The sequence below is a fragment of the Anguilla anguilla genome, chromosome 15 (assembly GCF_013347855.1).
Source record: "Anguilla anguilla isolate fAngAng1 chromosome 15, fAngAng1.pri, whole genome shotgun sequence".
Classification (NCBI taxonomy): domain Eukaryota; kingdom Metazoa; phylum Chordata; class Actinopteri; order Anguilliformes; family Anguillidae; genus Anguilla; species Anguilla anguilla.
In genome coordinates, this window is record NC_049215.1 from 1,336,202 (window position 1) to 1,357,703 (window position 21,502).

General features: G+C 41.3%; 1 protein-coding gene and 1 long non-coding RNA gene across 2 annotated transcripts in view; both read left to right on the forward strand.

Annotated features, from left to right (window-relative positions):
• Positions 1 to 21,502, forward strand: part of LOC118214346 (NACHT, LRR and PYD domains-containing protein 3-like) — a 211,193-nt gene that overhangs the window by 19,083 nt on the left and 170,608 nt on the right. The window contains exons 8-9 of the mRNA XM_035394247.1: positions 5,176 to 5,515; positions 6,280 to 8,101. Coding sequence (XP_035250138.1) covers positions 5,176 to 5,515; positions 6,280 to 8,101 — 2,162 coding nt within the window. The remainder of the gene's footprint in view (positions 1 to 5,175; positions 5,516 to 6,279; positions 8,102 to 21,502) is intronic.
• On the forward strand, positions 19,513 to 19,892 carry LOC118214128. The gene is made up of 2 exons (XR_004762582.1): positions 19,513 to 19,566; positions 19,772 to 19,892. It is a non-coding gene; the product is annotated as an uncharacterized LOC118214128 (long non-coding RNA).

Here is a 21,502-nt window from a genome sequence, read left to right on the forward strand (position 1 = left end):
CACGGTTGAGAATTCAGAGGGCTGAATTCACATGCTAATGTACGGAGAGTTAACGCCAATCTCTCTTCTGTAGAGATGGGAATTCTGTGAGTTCCCGCATGTTTGATGAATGGTGCTACTCGTTTCAGCAAGTCATCAAAACGCCTAGCACACATTCGGAAAAAAGAGAAAGTGGACCCCCTCGTCTAAACTCGCATTTGCTGAATGTACAGACAAAACTCTCCATTCTCCATCCTACTCTGATTTAGAGGGCGAACGTACCATCTTCTTCGCCTTTTTTTCTTCTTTTGCATAGCTAGGTAAACTAAAGCCACTTTAAACACTTTAAACTTTTTGTTTTGTGTTGTGATCTCGCATAGCCCTTCTCTTTATACATCCATGGCGTAGCCGCGAGATGGAGGTCTGGTTGAGATTCCAGCCCCGGTTAATAGCTGCCTCATAATGATTCACGCCCCAGGGCGTGGAGTGACTTTAAACGGTGCGGTGTTCTCACTGAGTATACCGACAACAGTGTTCGTGGACATGTTCGCCGGTGGTTCTCAATCCTGATGTTCTTTCTTCTTACTGAGTATACTGCCAGCTTAACTCACCATTTGGCTGTTCTCAGCCATAGGAAGCTTCAAAGTTGGAAATAAGTTGTGTAACAGTTGGAAGTGGGCATCAGAGTCCTGCATCTAGTTTGGCGTTCTACATTTCATCTCTGGTTCTTTTGGTTTCTGCATTTTGGATTACTTTGGGACAAAAGCTCTGGTTTGGAATCTGCTTTCATTCATTTCTTGTGTGACTGTCTGTCACGGCTGGCTCGAAGGGCCATAACAAACAAAGTCCAAATGCACCCCAAAACAATCCAGAAAGTGATTTGAAAACACAAACCCAGACATTTATTAATATAAATTATAAACTAAAGCACCAACTAAAACAAACGATAACACAAAGTACACAAACAAAACGATCTTCACAAAACCTACAAACCACAAACACAATATCCCAACATTACATTTATTTGGCAGACGCTTTTATCCAAAGCGACGTACAAAAAAGTGAATTTCATGGTCAGACAACTACAAAACACAGGTTCAATAAGATACAATACTTATTTTGTACAGCTATTCCTAGCCAAGAACACGGTTTAGTTCACACAGTGAACACTATTCTGACCTAACCTCTGCAAAGCTAACTAGGCAGAAGAATAAGCTACAGTATTAGGACAAATACAAATGACCAAAAAGTGCTGGGATGGGGCAACATGTAACAAGTGTCATGAAAAGGAAGGGGGGTGGATTTTGAGTGAAATATACAGCGTGGTGGTAGTTAGTCCAGGTATAGTCTGAAGAGATGAGTCTTCAGGCCACGGCGGAAGATGGGTAGTGAGGGGGAGGTTCGGAGAGAGACGGGGAGTTCGTTCCACCACTGTGGAGCTAGGGTGGAGAAGCTCTGTGATCCCTTTGGTACAGTGGGAGGGGTTACAAGGCGCCCTGCTGCCGCAGAGCGGAGTGGTCGAGCAGACACATAGGATCGAATCATGTTCTGCAAGTAGATGGGGGCTGTCCTGTTGGCTGCAGTGTAGGCGAGGGTCAGGGCTTTGAACCGGATCCTGGCAGCGACCGGTAGCCAGTGGAGTGATCTCAGCAGAGGAGTGACGTGGGAGAATTTGGGAAGGTTGTAGATGAGTCGGGCAGCGGCATTCTGAATCAGCTGTTGTGGCTGTATGTCACAAGCTGACAGGCTTGCAAGGAGAGAGTTGCAGTAATCAATGCGAGAGGTCATCGTAGCCTGGACGAGCAGCTGGGTGGAGTGCGTCGTCAGGTATGGTCGAATCCTTCTGATGTTGTACAGAAGGAATCTGCAGGACCGTGATGTTGCTTTGATGTGCTCCTTGAGGTCCAGTTGGTCATCCAGGACCACCCCCAAGCTCTTGGCAGAGTGTGAGGCAGTCACTGTGGTGCCATCAACCGTGATTGAGAGCTCACATAGTAAGGAGGTCATTCATGGGAAGAAGAGCAGCTCAGTTTTGTTGAGGTTGAGCTTCAGGTGGTGGCTGGCCATCCAGGTGGAGATGTGAGTCAGGCAGGAAGATATCTTATCATCGACCTGTTTGGCCGAGGGGGGGAAGAAAAGAAGAGTTGCGTGTCATCTGCATAACAATGATAGGAGAACACACAGCCCCAAAGAAGATCTCAAAGAAAAGAACTCTACACAAACCACCAGACACAAACCACACACACAAAAGAAAATCTCAAAGAAAGATCTCCCCTGCGTCATACTGCTGGGCTTATGTTGGCCACAGGCAGGTGGAGGCAATCAAGCAATTAGGCAATCAGGCAACTACCTCCACCTGCACCACCCAGACCAGCAGAGGCAGGGGACATAACACTGTCCATGTCTCTAGCCTTTGTTAATTGTTGAACCTTGTCCTTAGATTAGATGTGAGTATTTGTTGTAACTTAATACATTTCTTAATTTTCATCTGGTTGTGAGTTGTACATTTTGATAAAAGTTGATTCAAACAGTTTGCTCTGCCTATCAATGAATTTGGCGATTTGATTGATAATTAATATCTTTGATAATAATTACCAAAGTCAATCAAATAAATAACTGTTGATGCACTTGTGTTCGGTATTCAGAGTGCCGGGCGTCAAACAAGGGTGTTAATTGGTTAAAACGCCTGGATTTGGAAAATTTAGAATATTTAAGTTATTCCTCACCTTGCTGACATTTAATGGAGGTTCCAACCCAGATAGGATTTTGAGTAGACAGTGGTAAATTACATCAACTTGTGATACAGTCTCAAAATTAAGTTACAGCCAGACATGGACCAGTCACAAAGGAGAGGAAAGAGGGAGTTGCCAGCCTGTGCTACTGATCCCAAAATCTAAATGCAGTATTCGCTGGGCAATGACAATTCACACACTATATTATATGCATATCTTCAGCTGTGTCTTTAATGGATAGCTCTTGTCCCCTAACAGTCACCCCTCCATTGGGGATCCCCCTAGAAGGCTGCAGGAATGACAGAATTGGCCAATATAAAGGAGTCACGTCTTTATCCAGGATAATCTGAGTGGGCTCCCTTTGTAATGTGCCTGTGCTTGTGGTGGTGCTGTCACTGGGTGGCGGCAGAGGACATTCTCCTCGCTCTCACATTCCCCGCTAATTGCTGATTCGGTCCAACTGGAGTCTACCCTTTATAGGGACCTCACTTCCTCTGCTCGGTGCTCTTGCATTTTACAAGCAGCCGGTAACGCTCTGGGTATTTTGAGCGCTAGGTGTGACTTACTCGATGGCTAACTGGTACGGGAGCTAAATACGTAGCAACCGGGGAACCTCAGAGTTGTCACTTTTCTTAGAAGGGTATTGTGGATAGTGTTATCTCCAGCTAGTCTCAGTCTTGAGCTGCGAGATCTTACTTACCTATGTGTTTGTTGTTTTTGGTTCTCAGTCAAGAGACTTTCGTCCTGTTTTTGAGGATTGCCTTTTGTTTGGCCTTTTGCCAGGGTTTATCCCCCTATTTCCTTTGTACTACCTCGCTTAGTGGTCGACTGCTATTCGCAGTCAGCTTTTAGACTCCTCGTTGATTTATTGTCCGCTTCTGACGTTGCTCGCCAGCCCCAACCTTACACCCTTATGATTCACGTGGCCAAATTTATTTCTTATTACTGCGATTGTCTAATTCAGATATTCAATATTTATTCATTATGACGTTATATTTTTTTATTGTGTATTCTTGATATACACAATAACAATCCTTCACATAGTAATCTTGATATGTTTATGCATGATTGTGTGTCTGTGTGCGCGTAACAGGCAGGAAGAGTATGTGGTGCTGTCCACCCGCTTATGTAGGTGCACATTTCTGTATTAATAATGTGCCCTTAAAGTAGCAATGCGGTTTCTTCGTTGGTCTTCTCATGTTTTTAGCACTTTCAGCTGGATCAAAATAGCATTGCATCTGACCACACCTGATCTTAAGACCAACCTGCCCAGATGGGTACAAATTAATTTGCTGTTTAAACAGTGCCGGCGCTGGACAGGAAAATGACAACTGTGTCAGTCTAAAAGTAGCAAAGACACTTGTGTTTGCTTGCTGCCACTTTGCACAGAGTGTTAGATCGCCAAAGAGCACCCGATCACCAAGTGGTATAAATATTTTCCCTGGATTTAAAAATCGGAAATGTTTGGGAAGAATCTTTAGTGGAAACAGTAAGTGAAGCTCCTGGCTGTGCAAAAGAAGCGTTAGTGCTAATGCTAATGTGCTACATTTAACCCCTCAAGACACACCTCAACATCTAATCCTGCTCTGCAGTGCTGTCTGGCCCTTCCTGCCTCACAGAAAGTTCAGATTCCTTTAGCAGGTCCCACAAATGGCAGCAGAGGAGGACTCCAAACTTAGACTTTTAAACAAGAAGCATTCAGCTCACAAATAGCATTTACTCCATTATTCTATGGAAATGCATGATTTAGTACAAGTAGGATCTTGACAAAACCACCGATCAGGAGCAAAAGTCTTCAAATATGAGCGTTTAGCACTGCTGCATGTTTGGTGTCTGGAAGTATTTGTCTCTTTTCTGGCTGTCAGAAACAAGACACAAAACAAGGATCCTGTGCGTTTATTTATTTCAGCGACTGTAATACAGAAGACCCTGAACATTTTTTTTGGTTCTTCCATTTAAATAATTCACTTTAAGATTTGCTGTACTTTCAAGGTTCTGTGGATTACAAACTCTTTGCTCTGGTGACAATTCTTTTATGTTGTCAGAGCAATGATGAATAAGCTGTATGAACTCATATTGAGCTATTCAGCCAACAAAATATATTTAGTTTTATGAACTACATGTTATACTCCATTCGAATACAAAACCAAAATGACCAAGTTCATGTAACTAAGTATTTTACACTGGGCCAACCTAAAAAATAAAGGTGTATATAGGAGGGAACAAACCAAACAAAACAAAATTCCTTCCTTCCATCTGTCTGGTCAGGGTTGTGTGGGGGCTGGAGCCTGTCATCCTGTGTGTTGGGTGGGTCCGGCTGGGATTTCTGTAACATTTATTTAATTATTATTTGATAATAATATTATTAATGGTCAATTATGATGAATTGACATACTTACCAACCCACCTTTTAATGTGTTTACTTCACATTGATACAGCACATCTCTTCATGTGTTTATTTCAGTCTCTCCTGCGCACTCTGATGAATCTGAAGAAGGACAAAAAGTTGAAATTGTTTCAGAGCCATCTGAGTCAGGATTGCCCAGAATGCTTTCAGAGTCTGCCTGAAGATCCTTCTGCACTGGTTAAGTTCATGAAGATGAAGGAATTGTTCAAGAGTCATCAAATTGCTGATTACCCAGAATGCACTGAGAGAGAGCAGGAGGATCCTGAGGCCCTGTACATAGGTGAGAAGATGCTGGAGACCTGTGGCAGTGAGAGGTCTCTGAAGATCACACTCCACATCCTGAAGAACATGAAGCAGAAGGATCTCGCCGACTCACTGGAGAGAGATGAGCAGCACAGTAAGAGCTTTCTCTCATTACTAATGTGTGTCCATTCAAATGCTGAAATTAGTCATTGCATCCACACTTTCATAATAGTGTTTTACATTGACAACATTACATATAGAAAGTGTCACAACCAATGCGCACACAAAGGCATTTAAATTAAACTATAGCATGAAGCAGTGATTATGGGGGTAAGCAAATGTACATGAGATTAAATGTCCCTGAGGGGGGTTCAAAGCAGGAACCTTGTGCTCAAAAGCCAGTGACTAAACCACTGTCCCATCAGACAGACTGCCTTGAGTTTGTATCCAGGGCTAAAGAGCACTCAGGATAGAAATATTAGATTTTTAAATTACCATGTGACCTTTGAAGATATTTTTTACCACAAGGACATGTCCAAAATGTAAACCTGAGAAAGTAAATGTAGAAGGACAGTTGAACCCATTTTTAGTGTTTTAATGTTTTTTCCTTCAGCTTTATCATACAAATTCAAAAGTATGTAGTTTCTTAATCATTTTCTTGCTGATACGTTTTATTTATGATGGATTATAGTTGAGAGTTATGTAATACTGTGTGAGAGGTGTGTAGCACACTGTGAGAGGTGTGTAATGCTGTGTGAGGTGTGTAACACACTGTTAGAGGTATTTAACACTGATATGTGTGAAATACTGTGAAAATTGAATCCATTCATGTTTTTTTACCTTTTCTTCTTAAAATCTGTTATTGAATGGGAAATGTTTATTTCAAAGATAATTATTTCTCATATTTCCTCCCTTCAGATGAATCCATAAAAAGAGCCCAGCAGGCACTGAAAATGAATCTGAAGAAGAAGTTTGAATGCATATTTGAATGTTCAGCAAAGCAGGGCAACCCAACCCTGTTCAATGAGATCTATACAGAGCTCTACATCACAGAGGGGGGAAGTGGGGGGGGCAATAATGAACACGAGGTCAGACAGATTGAGACAGCATCCAAGAGACAAACCACACAGGAGACTGCAATCCTCTGCAATGACATATTTAAGCCTTTACCTGGACAAAAGAAACCCATCAGAACTGTGCTTACAAAAGGCATCGCTGGCATTGGGAAAACTGTGTCTGTGCAGAAGTTCATTCTGGACTGGGCAGAAGGAAAAGCCAATCAGAACGTTGATTTCATCTTCACTCTACCTTTCCGAGATCTGAATTTGAAGAAGCAAAGAGCATTCAGTCTGATGCAACTTCTGCAGCACTACTTTCCACAACTGAAACAGATCAAAAGTGTTGAAGGTGATGAAGTCAAAGTTGTGTTTATCTTTGATGGACTGGATGAATGTCGACTTCCTCTAGATTTCCAAAGCAATGACATCTGCTGTGATATAACAGAGTCATCATCAGTGGATGTGCTGCTGACCAACCTCATTAAGGGGAATCTGCTTCCCTCTGCTCTCCTCTGGATCACATCCCGACCAGCAGCAGCCAATCAGATCCCTCCTGAGTGTGTCCACCAGGTGACAGAGGTTCGAGGGTTCAATGACCCACAGAAGGAGGAGTACTTCAGGAAGAGAATCAGAGATCAGAACCAGGCCAGCAGAATTGTTTCACACATAAAGTCTTCCAGGAGTCTCTACATCATGTGTCACATACCAGTCTTCTGCTGGGTTTCTGCTACTGTTCTGGAGACAATGTTGGGTAAAGTAGGGAATAGAGATCTTCCCAAAACACTGACTGAAATGTACACACACTTCCTGCTCATTCAGACTAATGTGAAGAATCAGAAGTATCGTGGCACTGATGAGACAGACCCAAAGATGTCAGCATCAGATACAGAAATCATCCTGAAACTGGGGCAGCTGGCTTTCCTACAGATGGATAAGGGCAATCTGATATTCTATGAAGAGGACCTGAGAGAGAGTGGCATTGATGTCAGTGAAGCTTCAGTGTACTCTGGGGTATGCACAGAGATCTTTAAAGAGGAGTGTGGGTTGTATCAGGAGAAGGTCTACTGCTTTGTGCATCTGAGCATTCAGGAGTATCTGGCTGCCTTGTTTGTATTTCAATCATGTGTAAATGAGAAAAGAAATGTACTCACAGCAGAAGAATCAAAACCTCACAGTGACAGAGTGCAGTTCTCTGAGTTACACAGGAGTGCAGTGGATCAGGCCTTAGAGAGTAAGAATGGACACCTGGACCTTTTCCTCCGATTCCTTCTTGGCCTCTCTCTGGACTCCGTTGAGACTTTCTTAAGACACAAAACAAATCCCATTGTTACATTCTTTAAAAGACTACTGACACAGACAGAAAGCAGATCAGAGAGCATTGAGAAAACAGTCCAGTACATTAAGGAGAGGATCAGAAAGGAGTCTTCAGCAGAGAGGACCATCAATCTGTTCCACTGTCTCAATGAACTGAATGACAACTACCTAGTGCAGGAAATCCAGAATTCCCTGAGATCAGGAAAACTTTCTGATCTAAAGCTGGAACCAGACCAGTGTTCAGCTCTGGCCTTTGTGTTACTGATGTCAGAGAAGGTCCTGGATGAGTTTGACTTGAAGACCTACAACACATCAGCAGCAGGTCATCAGAGACTGCTACCAGCAATCAGGAACTGCAGGAAGGCTGTGTGAGTATTATGTCATTAATAATGTAGATGATTGACCACATACTTTCCCACTTTCTAATTCTAGTCAGAATAAAGTGCAATAAAATTGATGGGCAACAGAAAAATTGGTTAAAAAAAGATTTCTGAATCAAGATGTTTTAACTCGTGCCCTCATTTAATGTCTTATATCCAGAACATAAGCAGCATCAAATGCAAAACCTCAGCACTTACCATATATTTTATCTTATTTACTATTACGATTTACTGATTTAATATATTTACTAATTATTTGCAAAGATAGCAATTGTGAAATAAATAAGGAGTTCATTGATAGGCAGAGTAATCTGATGGATCAACCTTTGTCAGAAGATACAATTCAAGCATATTAAAATGAAGAGATGCTATATTAAGTTACAGTATTAAGAAAAGGAGCCCTATTTTGGTGACAGCATAGGCACAAACACACTTGGAATTGCTAGTGTCATATTTTTCAATTTCACCATGGTTGTTAGTTTTATGGTCTGCGGTTAATCTGCTTGTGTCAACATGGGTTTGTTGGTGCAATCAGGGATGTGTCAATATAACTTGCACTATGTGAGTTTGGTGTTGAATAATGTGTTTGCAGTCAAACCAACCTATACCAGGTTTTCATGCTATTTTGGAATTATAACTGTGCCACACATGTGAATCCATACACACATAACACAGATACAAGAAATATTTTGTTTATTTCAGTTTAACAATTTGAAAGGAAAGCTGTATTCAGTTATGCAGTCCAATGCTGGCTATTTAGGCAGTGGAATTAATTGTGTAAGCTACTTGAATGAGATAGGTGGGAGACCAGCTTTACACCCCTCAGATAGTGTTTACAATGAGCCCAGAATGCACTGGAAACTTGCTTTTAATCATGTGTTTGGCTGGGCTAGGTCAATGATTGAGTGGACCTTTGGAATGTTGAAAATGCATTTTAGAAATTTGGATGGATTGGGTGGTACATTACTGTACAGTCCTCAGAAAGTCAGTGCATTCTTTGTTGCCAGACTGGGAATATTCTCCCTGTGGAACTGTTCATGGGAACAGAACCGTTTATTATACCTCTTAGCACTTGCATATGAACAGAAAATACACTGTTTTTGTTTAAATATGAACAAAACATTTAATCAAAACTATTCAGTTTTATCTTCTTTGTTTTGTAGAAGTCCTCATAATGGTTGTAATAGTTCATAGTGTTGGGCAGAGAAAATTCTCCCCTTATAATAACCAGACATGGCAAGGTATATCCATGTAAGAAATAGGATTTATTTCTGCAGAAAGAGTCCAGTACCTACACACAACAAAATGGATAAGCACGAACTGAAGAAAGCAGGGGCAGTTGGTACTTGGTTAATACATAAGCATATAGTAAGATTTAAAAATAAATAATTAAATAAATGATTGGCTGTGTCTAGTCATATAGCATGAATACTGAATAAGCACATGGTGACCTCTTAGTCCTCAGCATTACATAAACTAGCTTTTTATCAGAAATAATAGTTTGGTCTTTATCTATCAGTTGCTTTCAGAGTCCTGGGCAGCATGGCATCATAGCCGGTTTCTCCCTGGCAGGATGGCAGGGGCGAGGATAAGGAGGAAAGCCCAGGGTTCGTACGGTCATGAAAAACCTGGAAAAGTCATTGAAATTTAAAATGCAATTTCCAGGCCCTGGAAAAGTTATGGAAAATAATATTTTTTGAAAAGTTTTGGAAAAGTAATGTAAATATAGCTAAAGTTGCATCAAATAGAATTACTAATTAACCCAATCATAAAAATAGTATGTATAGTAATAAAACGTAAATTGGAACATAACCTTCGCGGTATTTTGGTGGTGTGAGAAGTTAATTTGGTCTGGCTCAGTCTGTTTACAGGCACGCTTCTGCTAATGTAGCAGTTAGTAAACGTAGGCCCTACTGTGCCGACAATATGCCAGGGAAGTGCAGCTTTAATAATATCAGGGCTCGAAATTGAGCTTGTAAGTCAAATTGCCTCCAGGGGGCGTCTGGTTCGTGACGTCACAGCCCAATGTTAAAATCCTATTGACTTTTAAAAAATCATTGATTGTAAAATATCTATAGCGATTAAAAATAAAAGATTTCTCACGTTTTTTTGGGACCGTTCATTCTTCATTCACCGTTTTTCATTCTATACCGTAGCATGTGCTTGGTTATATTTATTTCAATCTCTGGAGGGGAAAAAACGGATTTATGTCGATTTACGATGTGCTGGTGGTCCTGAACTACACTAAATCAATCAGTCGCACGGATACACGTCACAACCACGTGTGCTTGTAAGTCTACCCGCCAAGTGCGGTGCCTTGGCTGCCCCTAACTGCTGGTCTAGGATCAGATTTCCCTTCCCAGGTCCTAACTTTAACCATTAGTAGGAGAAGAAAATAACTGACTCTGGACCAGCAGATAGGGCCAACTGCACTCAACACCGGTGGCTAGCTAGCTATACCCACGAAAAATGCGGTGCCACTGGTTAGCTTAATGCATTTTTTCAATGGTCAAGACAATAATGTTAAGAAGGGAGAAAATCATTCCAAATCTAACCATGTAGAGCAGGCCATATGCAGCCAGAGTAGATTAGCAGGTCTGTTAGCGCCAGCATGAAAGATCGTTTATAAAGTTTCGGTTAGCTAACGTTAACGTTAGGAATGGCTGGATCAGCAGGTAGCTAGCTGTCAAAGTCAGGTTTATTTGTCATTACAAACCATATGCTGTACAGTACACGATGTAACTAAAAATATTGCTTATTGAAAATTGTCCCATTCATTTTCCCATTGACAAATTTGCGGGAAAACGAGGAGAGTGGCTTGGTGACGTTTACACTTACAAGCTCTATTAACTTTTTTACTTGGTAGCACTGGTGCTCCCAACTTCAAAAAGTTAGGAGCACCCACCAAAATGTAAGGAGCACCAACAATATATGCAATAGGCTAGATTTTTTATTGATAAATGACAATATAACAGTACGGTTTACAAGTAACAGTTAAACTGTCACGCCTAAAATGTGTCGACTCTTCAAGCAATTGCGTGTTATGCATTCAAACGACAAAGCGCTTCTCGTCACATTAATACCGCTAATTAAATCAACCGCCAGTAAACTGCATCAGAGAAATTAGCTGTTTCAACCGGGTCGCTACACAAAACGTCCGCTTCAACTTTTCAGCTTTCGATAACGCTAATAAATTAAACATAAACTTTAGTTAACGCGTTAGCTCTCTGTGTCCCGTGACAGTGGAGTGCAGCGAAAGGGAGTGATTGAAGGCTAATATTAACCTATTTAAAATCAGCATTTAAGGTAAAAATGTCAAGCTCACGATTGGTTAGAAGGGTCACCGTTAGCTCACAAGGGACATACTGAGTGCACTAACTAGCGAATGTAGCCTACGACTTCACGCAGCTTTTCAAATGTATCAACGATTCGCTTGTAAAAAAAAAATGTGTTCCATGTACTTCTATTTGTATGTATCCGACGCAAATGTATCGTGCTCTTTTGAACTTCTCACATACATATCTTTTATTTTACTTCTAGTTCAACTTCAGTGACTGATTCAGCCGGCAGAAAATAGAATGTGGAACGTAAAATGCAAACAACCCGCAGAAACTTAATGTAAAATGAATGTATCGAAACAGATCGATTCTTCTAATATTTTTGCGGAAAATGTTGAAAAGCCTTGTTTGTATAGCCACTTACTGCCGACTTCCAGTTTGGTCCCGCCACCGAAAGTCCACCACAGTGATTCAGCCTGATTAACCGGCTGTACAAAAACCTGCCTGTTGTGCACACTGCTGACCCGTTAGACATGTGTAGCGCTAGGAGGTCCCGTGCTGGAGACTCGTGGAACGACAATTAAGATGATTGTTAAGCTTATCAACGCAAGTCGTTATGGTGTCAGAGTCATCAATATTAAATATGTTTCAAAACACTTCCTATGACAAATGCTGTTCGATTCGTAGGAAATGATAAATGATGTGACGGTGACAGGTGTAGTAGTGCGATATGAGTAGAGAAGCGCTCTTCACCTCCTCTTTGGATAGCGTCATAGTTTCCTGCTATTGTCGAATCCCAGAGGAATTCAATTCCATGGACAGCCATACAGGTAATCATTCAACCTTTTTTAATTTGTATTTTTCATAGTCTTACTCAGACCTCATTTCGAAAACATCTTACAAAGAAAACATTCTTGAGCCAACGGCCACATTAACTTCATTTAGAGTTTTTCCTAGATCAGTACCACTGTTACCCCAGAAGTAATAACACTGATATGACAGTGGAAATTATCATCTGGTTGAATGCTGATGGTGTTGGTGCTGACTGTGCCAGCTGCGCAGTGTGAGCTCCCAGATTCAGTGGCTGCGCTGCTCAGCTGGCTGAGAGCTAAATGAAAATTAGCGGCTGCTGGCTGCACGCAGGGAAGAGCAGGATTTTCTGAGCTCTCCAAGACTGATGGAGGAATTACAGTTTAGCACAAAAATTAGGATGAAATTTTATTTAAGACATGGAATAAGTTTTTTTCCATGGATAGCTCTCTCTTCCCAATATTTAAACACAAGCATCTTCATTGCTAGTTGTGAAAATGCACCTGCATTAAATTAAGAGAAAGATGATCTTCCGTGTGAAATCAGGGAACTGTTATATTAATCTTGTATTTCACTTCTCGTTAATTCCGAATGGCTGGACTGTAATGAAATAATTCCCAGTGCCTGACTGATGTCCTTTCTGATCTCCAATAAAGAACATGCAATGTGAATTTATTCAACACACATTTTACTTAATGATAAGTCATATTCAACAACCCTGTCCTCATCAGTTAAAATTCTAAAATAATATGGTAATGCCAAAAATGGTAATATTGATATTTGAGTGTTTAACTGGGTAAAAAAAGCACGTGTCTCAGCCCTCTACAGACCCACTGCTGTTCACACATCAGAGCTCCTCTAACTGTGAGTGACAGGATTTGTATAGAGGAAGGGGCTTTGCATACCTGTCCTGTCTCACTGCTCCACACACTTTAAGACCCCCAGTGCTGATCAGTGACTGTCCAGTCCTTTCACAGACACTGACACAGGCAGCGTTATGATGATGTCATACTTTCTACTGCTGGTGATTTTGGGACTCCTTGCACAGGGTGAGAACGATAGATCCATTTTAACTTGACATTTTAAAGTTCTCTTCTTCTTTGTTTACTTTTTCACAACACAAATGTTCTTACAAAAATTGGCATTTTGTCAAGTCAAATTCACAAAAATAATTGTGCATAAATTGACAATACATATCTGCATTTACATCCATTTCCATTTTGTTCTTTTTCAGGATCAATGGCAGATGTAGTTCTGACTCAGTCTCCAGCAGCTCAGTCTTTTCAGCAGGGAGACACTGTCTCTATCAGCTGTACAGCCAGTGAGGATGTGAGCAGCTGGCTCCACTAGTACCTGCAGAAACCTGGTCAGGCACCTAAACTTCTGATTTATGATGACACAACTCGCCAGGCTGGGATTCCTGATCGTTTCAGTGGGAGTGGATCTGGGACTCAGTTCACACTGAAAATCACTGGAGTCCAGGCTGAAGATGCAGGAGATTATTACTGTCAGCAGGGCTTGAGCTATCCGTTCACACAGTGATAGAGAGCCGTACAAAAACCTCCCTCAGTCAGACTGCACAGAGACTGCACTGCTGCAGCTGGGTCCTACTGCAGGTGCTGAGGGGGGAGGCAGTGATCTGGAACATTGAGCCCTGTTAGATTATTATAAAAATGTTTATATTCTCAAGTCAAAACAATTACCATATATATTAATATATTTCAGAGAATCCAAACTTTAAATTATGAATGCAATGTTGAATAATTTCCAATAACTATGCTTCATAATCTCTCCTTGGCCAATAGACATGTGTTGTTCTGAAGCAGTGCTCTGACATAAAATATCACATTTCTAAATGAATTGATAGTTAATAATTTTAACACAGGATGGCACAGAGCCCAGCAGCAGTGAACTGCAGGCAGTCCAGCACAGTGGAGTCGCTCAGTCCAGAGCTCTCCCAGCACACCTTACACAGGCTGCTGCGACACACCCTGACCAATCAGAGAGCTCCACTGCTGCTTCTGATCCGATCCTCCAACCCCGTAATAAAGGAGCACAAGCTACAGTCTGACAGCGCCGCTGACCAATCCGGTGAGCCGCTGTGCAGAAGGGAAAATGTCATTATCTGTGAGGTCACCACAGGAGGGAGGGAGGGACTCCTTCAGCTCAGTCGTCCCTTTCTCTCTGAGGAAAAGCGATTCCTCTGGGTGACTGTGTGCCTGCAGTCTGCCTGTGCCAGCTGCGCAGTGTGAGCTCCCAGATTCAGTGGCTGCGCTGCTCAGCTGGCTGAGAGCTAACTGAGAATTAGCAGCTGCTGGCTGCACATGGGGAAGAGCAGGATTTTCTGAGCTTTTCAGGACTGATGGAGGAATTACAGTTCAGCACGTATATGTGGATAAATCTTCGTTTGAAACATGAAATACATTTTTGTAAGGTTAAGTCAGTTTCCCCAATATTTGAACACAAGCATCTTCATTACTAGTATTCTAAAATGCAACTCCATTAAATTCAAAGAAAGATGGTCTTCTGAGTGAAATCAGGGAATGTTCATTGTTATCTTGCATTTCACTTTTCATGAATTTTAGATAGATATACTGCATCTGAGTTATTCCCTGCACCTGACAGATGTCTATGACTTTCCAAACTACCATGAAGAAACTACAATCATAACATTCACCGTGAATTCATTCACCTCATATTTTACACAATGATAAGCCATATTCAGCCTGCCTGTCTTCACCAGTTATGTTCATAAAATCAGATACTACAAGGCCAAAAACAGTAATATTGACATTTAAATGTTTAACAGGGTAAAAACAGCATGTGTCCCAGCCCTCTATAGACCCACTGCTGTTCACACATCAGAGCTCCTCTAACTGTGTTTCACAGGATTTGTATAGAGGAAGGGGCTTTGCATACCTGTTCTGCCTCACTGCTCCACACACTTTAAGACCCCCAGCACTGATCAGTGACTGTCCAGTCCTTTCACAGACACTGACACAGGCAGCGTTATGATGATGTCAAACTTTCTACTTCTGGTGATGCTGGGACTCCTTGTACAGGGTAAGAAAGATGGATCCATTTTAACTTGGAATTTTGGTTGTAGTTCACATTGTCTTTGCTTACTTAAAAAATATATATATTTTTAACCAGAGTTACCAGTGTTGTCGAAATTGCCAAAATATTACATATTGCTTACGAAAATTTATCTGTATAGATTAATGTGAATTGACATCCATTTTCATTTTTTTCTTTTTCAGGATCAATGGCAGATATAACCCTGACTCAGTCTCCAGCAGCTCGGTCTGTTCAGCCTGGAGACACTGCCTCTGTCAGCTGTACAGCCAGTGAGGATGTGTACAATGATCTCCACTGGTACCTGCAGGAACCTGGTCAGGCTCCTAAACGTCTGATTTATGCTGACAAATCGCCATACTGGGATTCCTGATCGTTTCAGTGGGAGTGGATCTGAGACTCAGTTCACTCTGAAAATCACTGGAGTCCAGGCTGAAGATGCAGGAGATTATTACTGTCAGCAGAGCGAGAGCACGCCGTTCACACAGTGATAGAGAGCCGTACAAAAACCTCCCTTAGTCAGACTGCATAGAGACTGCACTGCTGCAGCTCGGACCTACTGCAGGTGCTGAGGGGGGAGGCACTGATCTGGAACAGCAGTACTGTCAACTGGGCTGTAGGGGGCGACAACGAGCCACAGCTCTGAATGCACACCTCTGTGCTGAAGAGGAGCTGCTCTGTGTCACACACACTGAGCCCATAGCAGAGCTGCTGCTGAACCACACACACTTCTGTACCACAACATCACAGGCATCACACAGTACATTAGCTCACAAGCAGCAATCATCTCCATATTGCTCTGGAGTTCAGACTAATGCAGAGGATGTGTACATTCTCCCAGAGCTGGAATGAGTGGGGTTTCAAATGAATTGCTTCCCGAAACGGTATTATGACTATGTATTCAATACATACATGATAATTTATTATTAATGGTGCGTCTATTCTGGAGGAATCCTGGTTTCATCGCAGCCGTGCTGGGCTGAATCGCAGTATCAGATTTCACTGTTATCTGAGATATCATTTCTATCATTTGCATTATTATCATTTCAGTAATAATATGTGAAAAATTGTCAAGGTGTAATAGAATCGCACAATCAAGTGAATACGAAGCATTTTTCCTACGGTGTTATCCAAGCTTTATTGTATCAAATATTATTATTATTCATCACCATTTGAGAATTTTACTTCAGACAAAACAGCATGCACATGATTCCATAACAAATTCTCATGATATAAGATTAGAGATTTTTTTAAGTTGACATATATCGAGAAGTTGCACAAGCATCCATCTTATTTCAGGCATGGATTCCGTACTGGATTAGTATTACCAGAACACATTAATGAAATTTTTAAACAGCGGGTATGTAAAACCAACAGATATATCTGATTCACGCAGGATTAAAATCATGAATACCAGTAAAGCAGTCATGATGGAGTACCTCTCCTTGTTGAGCGGGAGATGAGAGTGATCGGCCTGCGTGACTACAGGACACATAACGGGCCTTTCACTCACCATACAGACAGTGAGAACTGCATCACTCCCTTTGTAAACTCTTTGAGTTAATGCTGTAAAAATGAATGCTAATGATTTAGCTCAAAGATGAATGATGAACATGAAATTTGCATTGCTGGTAGCATTTTTTATCATGCGATTTAAAAACTGAGAATGAGTGAAATCAGTGAATGTTCAAAATATACAGTATTTCACTTTTAATTGATTCTAAATGGATGGACTGTAACTGAATAATTTCCGTGATTGATGTCTTTGACTTTCCAAACTGCCATGAAGATACTACAATCATAACATGCCACGTGAATTTATTCAACTCATATTTTACACAATGATAAGCCATATTCAGCCTGCCTGTTTTCACCAGTTATGCTTGTAAAATCAGAAATTACAATGCCAAAAATAGTAATATTGACATTTAAATGTTTAACAGGGTAAAAACAGCACGTGTCCCAGCCCTCTATAGATCCACTGCTGTTCACACATCAGAGCTCCTCTAACTGTGTGTGACAGGATTTGTATAGAGGAAGCGGCTTTGCGTACCTGTCCTGCCTCACTGCTCCACACACTTTAAGACCCCCAGCACTGATCAGTGGCTGTCCAGTCCTTTCACAGACACTGACACAGGCAGCGTTATGATGATGTCAGTCTATCTACTGCTGGTGATGCTGGGACTCTTTGTACAAGGTGAGAAAGATGGTTCCATTTTAACTTTGGATTTTTGATTGTTGTTCACATTTACATTGCTTACTTTTCAAAACATAAATGTTTATACAAGAGTTGCCATTGTTGTCTTGTCAAAATTGCCAGAATATTGCATGTTGCTTACCAATGTTTATCTACATAGATCAATGTTCATTGACATCCATTTTCATTTTTTTCTATTTCAGGTTCAATGGCAGATATAGTTCTGACTCAGTCTCCAGTAGCTCGGTCTGTTCAGCTGGGAGACACTGTCTCTATCAGCTGTACAGCCAGTGAGGATGTGAGCGGCCTGCTCAACTGGTACCTGCAGAAACCTGGTCAGGCTCCTAAACTTCTGATTTATGATTCCACAAATCGCCACACTGGGATTCCTGATCGTTTCAGTGGGAGTGAATCTGGGACTCAGTTCACACTGAAAATCACTGGAGTCCAGGCTGAAGATGCAGGAGATTATTACTGTCAGCAGCGCTATAGCAGGCCGTACACACAGTGATAGAGAGCCGTACAAAAACCTCCCTCAGTCAGACTGCACAGAGACTGCACTGCTGCAGCTGGGTCCTACTGCAGGTGCTGAGGGGGGAGGCACTGATCTGGGACAGCAGTACTGCCAGCTGGGCTGTAGGGGGCCCATATTGCTCTTGAGTTCAGACTATTGCAGAGGATGTGTACATTCTCCCACTGGTGGAATGAGCTGGGTTTCAAATGAATTGCTTCCAGAAAAGATATTATGACTATGTATTCAATACATACATGATAATGTATTATTAAAGGTGCATCTGTTCCGGTGGAATCTTGGATTCATCGCAGCTGTGCTGGACTGAATCACAGTATCAGATTTTATTGTTTTCTGAGATATCATTTTTTTGATTTCCCTGATCATCATTTTTGTGATAATCAGTGAAAATGATCATGGTGCAATTGTGTCACTGAAGCGAGTGATTACAAATCATATTTCCTTCGGTGTTTACCAAGAATTAAAGTAGCAAATATCATTATTATTTACCATCATTAAAGCGTTTTACTTTATACAAAACAACCTGAATCAAATTCCATGACAAAGTCACATGACATGAAATTAGTGATTTTTAAATGTGAGCTACATTGAGCAGTTGCACATGCATCTCTTATAATTAAGGCATGGATTCAGTGCTGGATTAGAATTACTAGAACATATTTGAGTTCAGTGAGATAAAGTAGCATTGTGTGCAAAAAAATTTTAAACAGCAGGTAAGTAAAACCAGCAAACATGTCTGATTCACACAGGATTAAAATCATGAATACCAGTAAAGCAGTCACTCTGGAGTACCTCACCTTGTTCAGCAGGAGATGAGCATTATCTGCCTGTGTGACTACAGGACACATAAGGGATCTGGCACACAAAATACAGACAGTGATTACTGCATCACTCCCTTTGTAAACCATTGAGTTACAGCTGTAATTTAGTAAAATAAATGTAATGATTTAGCTCAAAGACGAAGGATGAACTTGAAATGTGCATTGATGGTTGCATTATTTATCATGCAATTTACAAACTGAGAATGTCTGAAATCAGTGAACATTCATAAGAATATTGTATTTCACTTTTCATTAATTCCAAATGGATGGACTGCAACTGAATAATTCCCTGCACCTGACTGATGTCTTTGACTTTCCAAAATCCCATAAAGAAACCGCAATCATAACATGCAATGTGAATTTATTCAACTCATATTTTACTCAATTATAAGCCATATTCAGCCAGCCTGTCTTCATCAGTTAAACTTCTAAAATCATACAGTACAATGCCAAAAATAGTATTATTGACATTTGAGTGTTTAACTGGGTAAAAACAGCACATGCCCCAACCCTCTGTAGACCCACTGCTGTTCACACATCAGAGCTCCTCTAACTGTGTGTGACAGGATTTGTATAGAGGAAGGGGCTTTGCATACCTGTCCTGCCTCACTGCTCCACACACTTTAAGACCCCCAGCACTGATCAGTGACTGTACAGTCCTTTCACAGACACTGACACAGGCAGCGTTATGATGATGTCATACTTTGTATTGCTGGTGATGCTGGGACTCCTTGTACAGGGTAAGAAAGATGGATCCATTTAACTTGGAATTTTGGTTATAGTTATGGTCACATTTTATTCGCTTTCATTTCAAAACATAAATGTTTTTATAATAGTTACCATCATTGTCTTCTCAAAATTAGCAGAACCGTGCATGTTGCTTACCAATATGTATCTGCTTTGATTAATGTGAATTGACATGCATTCCAATTTGTTGTATTTCAGGATCAATGGCAGATAAAGTTCTGACTCAGTCTCCAGCAGCTCGGTCTGTTCAGCTGGGAGAGACTGTCTCTATCAGCTGTACAGCCAGTGAGAGCGTTTACTACTCCAATGTTACCAAGGACTTACTCAGCTGGTACCTGCAGAAACCTGGTCAGGCTCCTAAACGTTTTGATTTATTATGCCACAACTCGCCAGACTGGGATTCCTGATCGTTTCAGTGGGAGTGGATCTGAGACTCAGTTCACACTGAAAATCACTGGAGTCCAGGCTGAAGATGCAGGAGATTATTACTGTCAGCAGGGCTATTTACCAATCACACAGTGATAGAGAGCCGTACAAAAACCTCCCTCAGTCAGACTGCACAGAGACTGCACTGCTGCAGCTGGGACCTACTGCAGGTGCTGAGGGGGGAGGCACTGGTCTGAGACAGCAGTACTGCAAACTGGGCTGTAGGGGGCGACAACGAGCCATAGCTCTGAATGCACACCTCTCTGTGCTGAAGAGGAGCTGCTCTGTCACACACACTGAACCCATAGCAGAGCTGCTGCTGAACCACACACACTTCTGTACCACAACATCACAGGCATCACACAGTACATCAGCTCACAAGCAGCAATCATCTCCATATTGCACGTGAGTTCAGACTAATGCAGAGGATGTGTACATTCTCATACAGGTGGAATGAGTGGGGTTTCAAATGAATTGCTTTCTGAAAAGATGAGTTTGTATTCAATGCATACACAATATTAATTATATTAAAGGTGTTTCTGTTCAAATGGGATCCAGTTTTAAGCTCAGCTATGCTGGACTGAATCATAGTATCAGATTTTTACAATTTTGATCACGTCTTTCAGTATTAATTCTGGTTTCAGTTTGCTCTTCCATCATACTTACCTCCATTACATTTTCCATAGACAATATGTGCTTACACGGAGGCATAAAGACATGGAGGCATAAGAATTTTTCATATAGTTTTGTTGGACATATTTACTTGTAGATGTGCCACACAGTTACTGCTTCTCCGATCTAATATACTTCTCTGCTTGCACCACCAGTGAATACCATCTGTGGTGACACTAATGAATCAGAAGTTAAAGAATGGACACAACCCACCATTCTCATTAGAAATTTACAAGATAAAATGCAGTCTGCCTGCATTTTCATAAGTGGAGCAAATCGGATAAAATTTCTCACTTCAGGAAGTTCCTATTGACAAATTAAGATGACTGAATCAGAACTCATTGAAGCTATTGATTATATTATAATGCTGAATGCAATATCTGCAAATTGTTTTAGCATGCAACATGCAGATAGCAAATATAAACAACTTTTGGTTAAAATAAAATTTTCTACTTTAAATATTTAAACATAAGAACATAATTTTTTGTTAGTTCATGGTTCTGTTTAAATGTATCCCATAATGTCTTGCTTGTTTCTGTACGTATTGAATATGGCTTTAAGTTCCTCCACACATCTGAAATCTCTAACCTGGGATTCATGCTGACGCAGGTGTGAGGTACAGCCCCCTCTTTTTCTCACCTCAGTATAGAAATGAGTCCTCCACCTCCTCATGTTCAAACATCTGTTACCGCTGTGGGGGTATTTTTGGCTGAGAAACTGCGAACTCAGATTTGCATACACAGGGTAGGAGGGGGAGTGAAACTCAGATTTGCATACGCAGGGCGGGGCAGGCTGGTTCTGCTGGTCCCTCAGTGGGACTGACCCAAACTG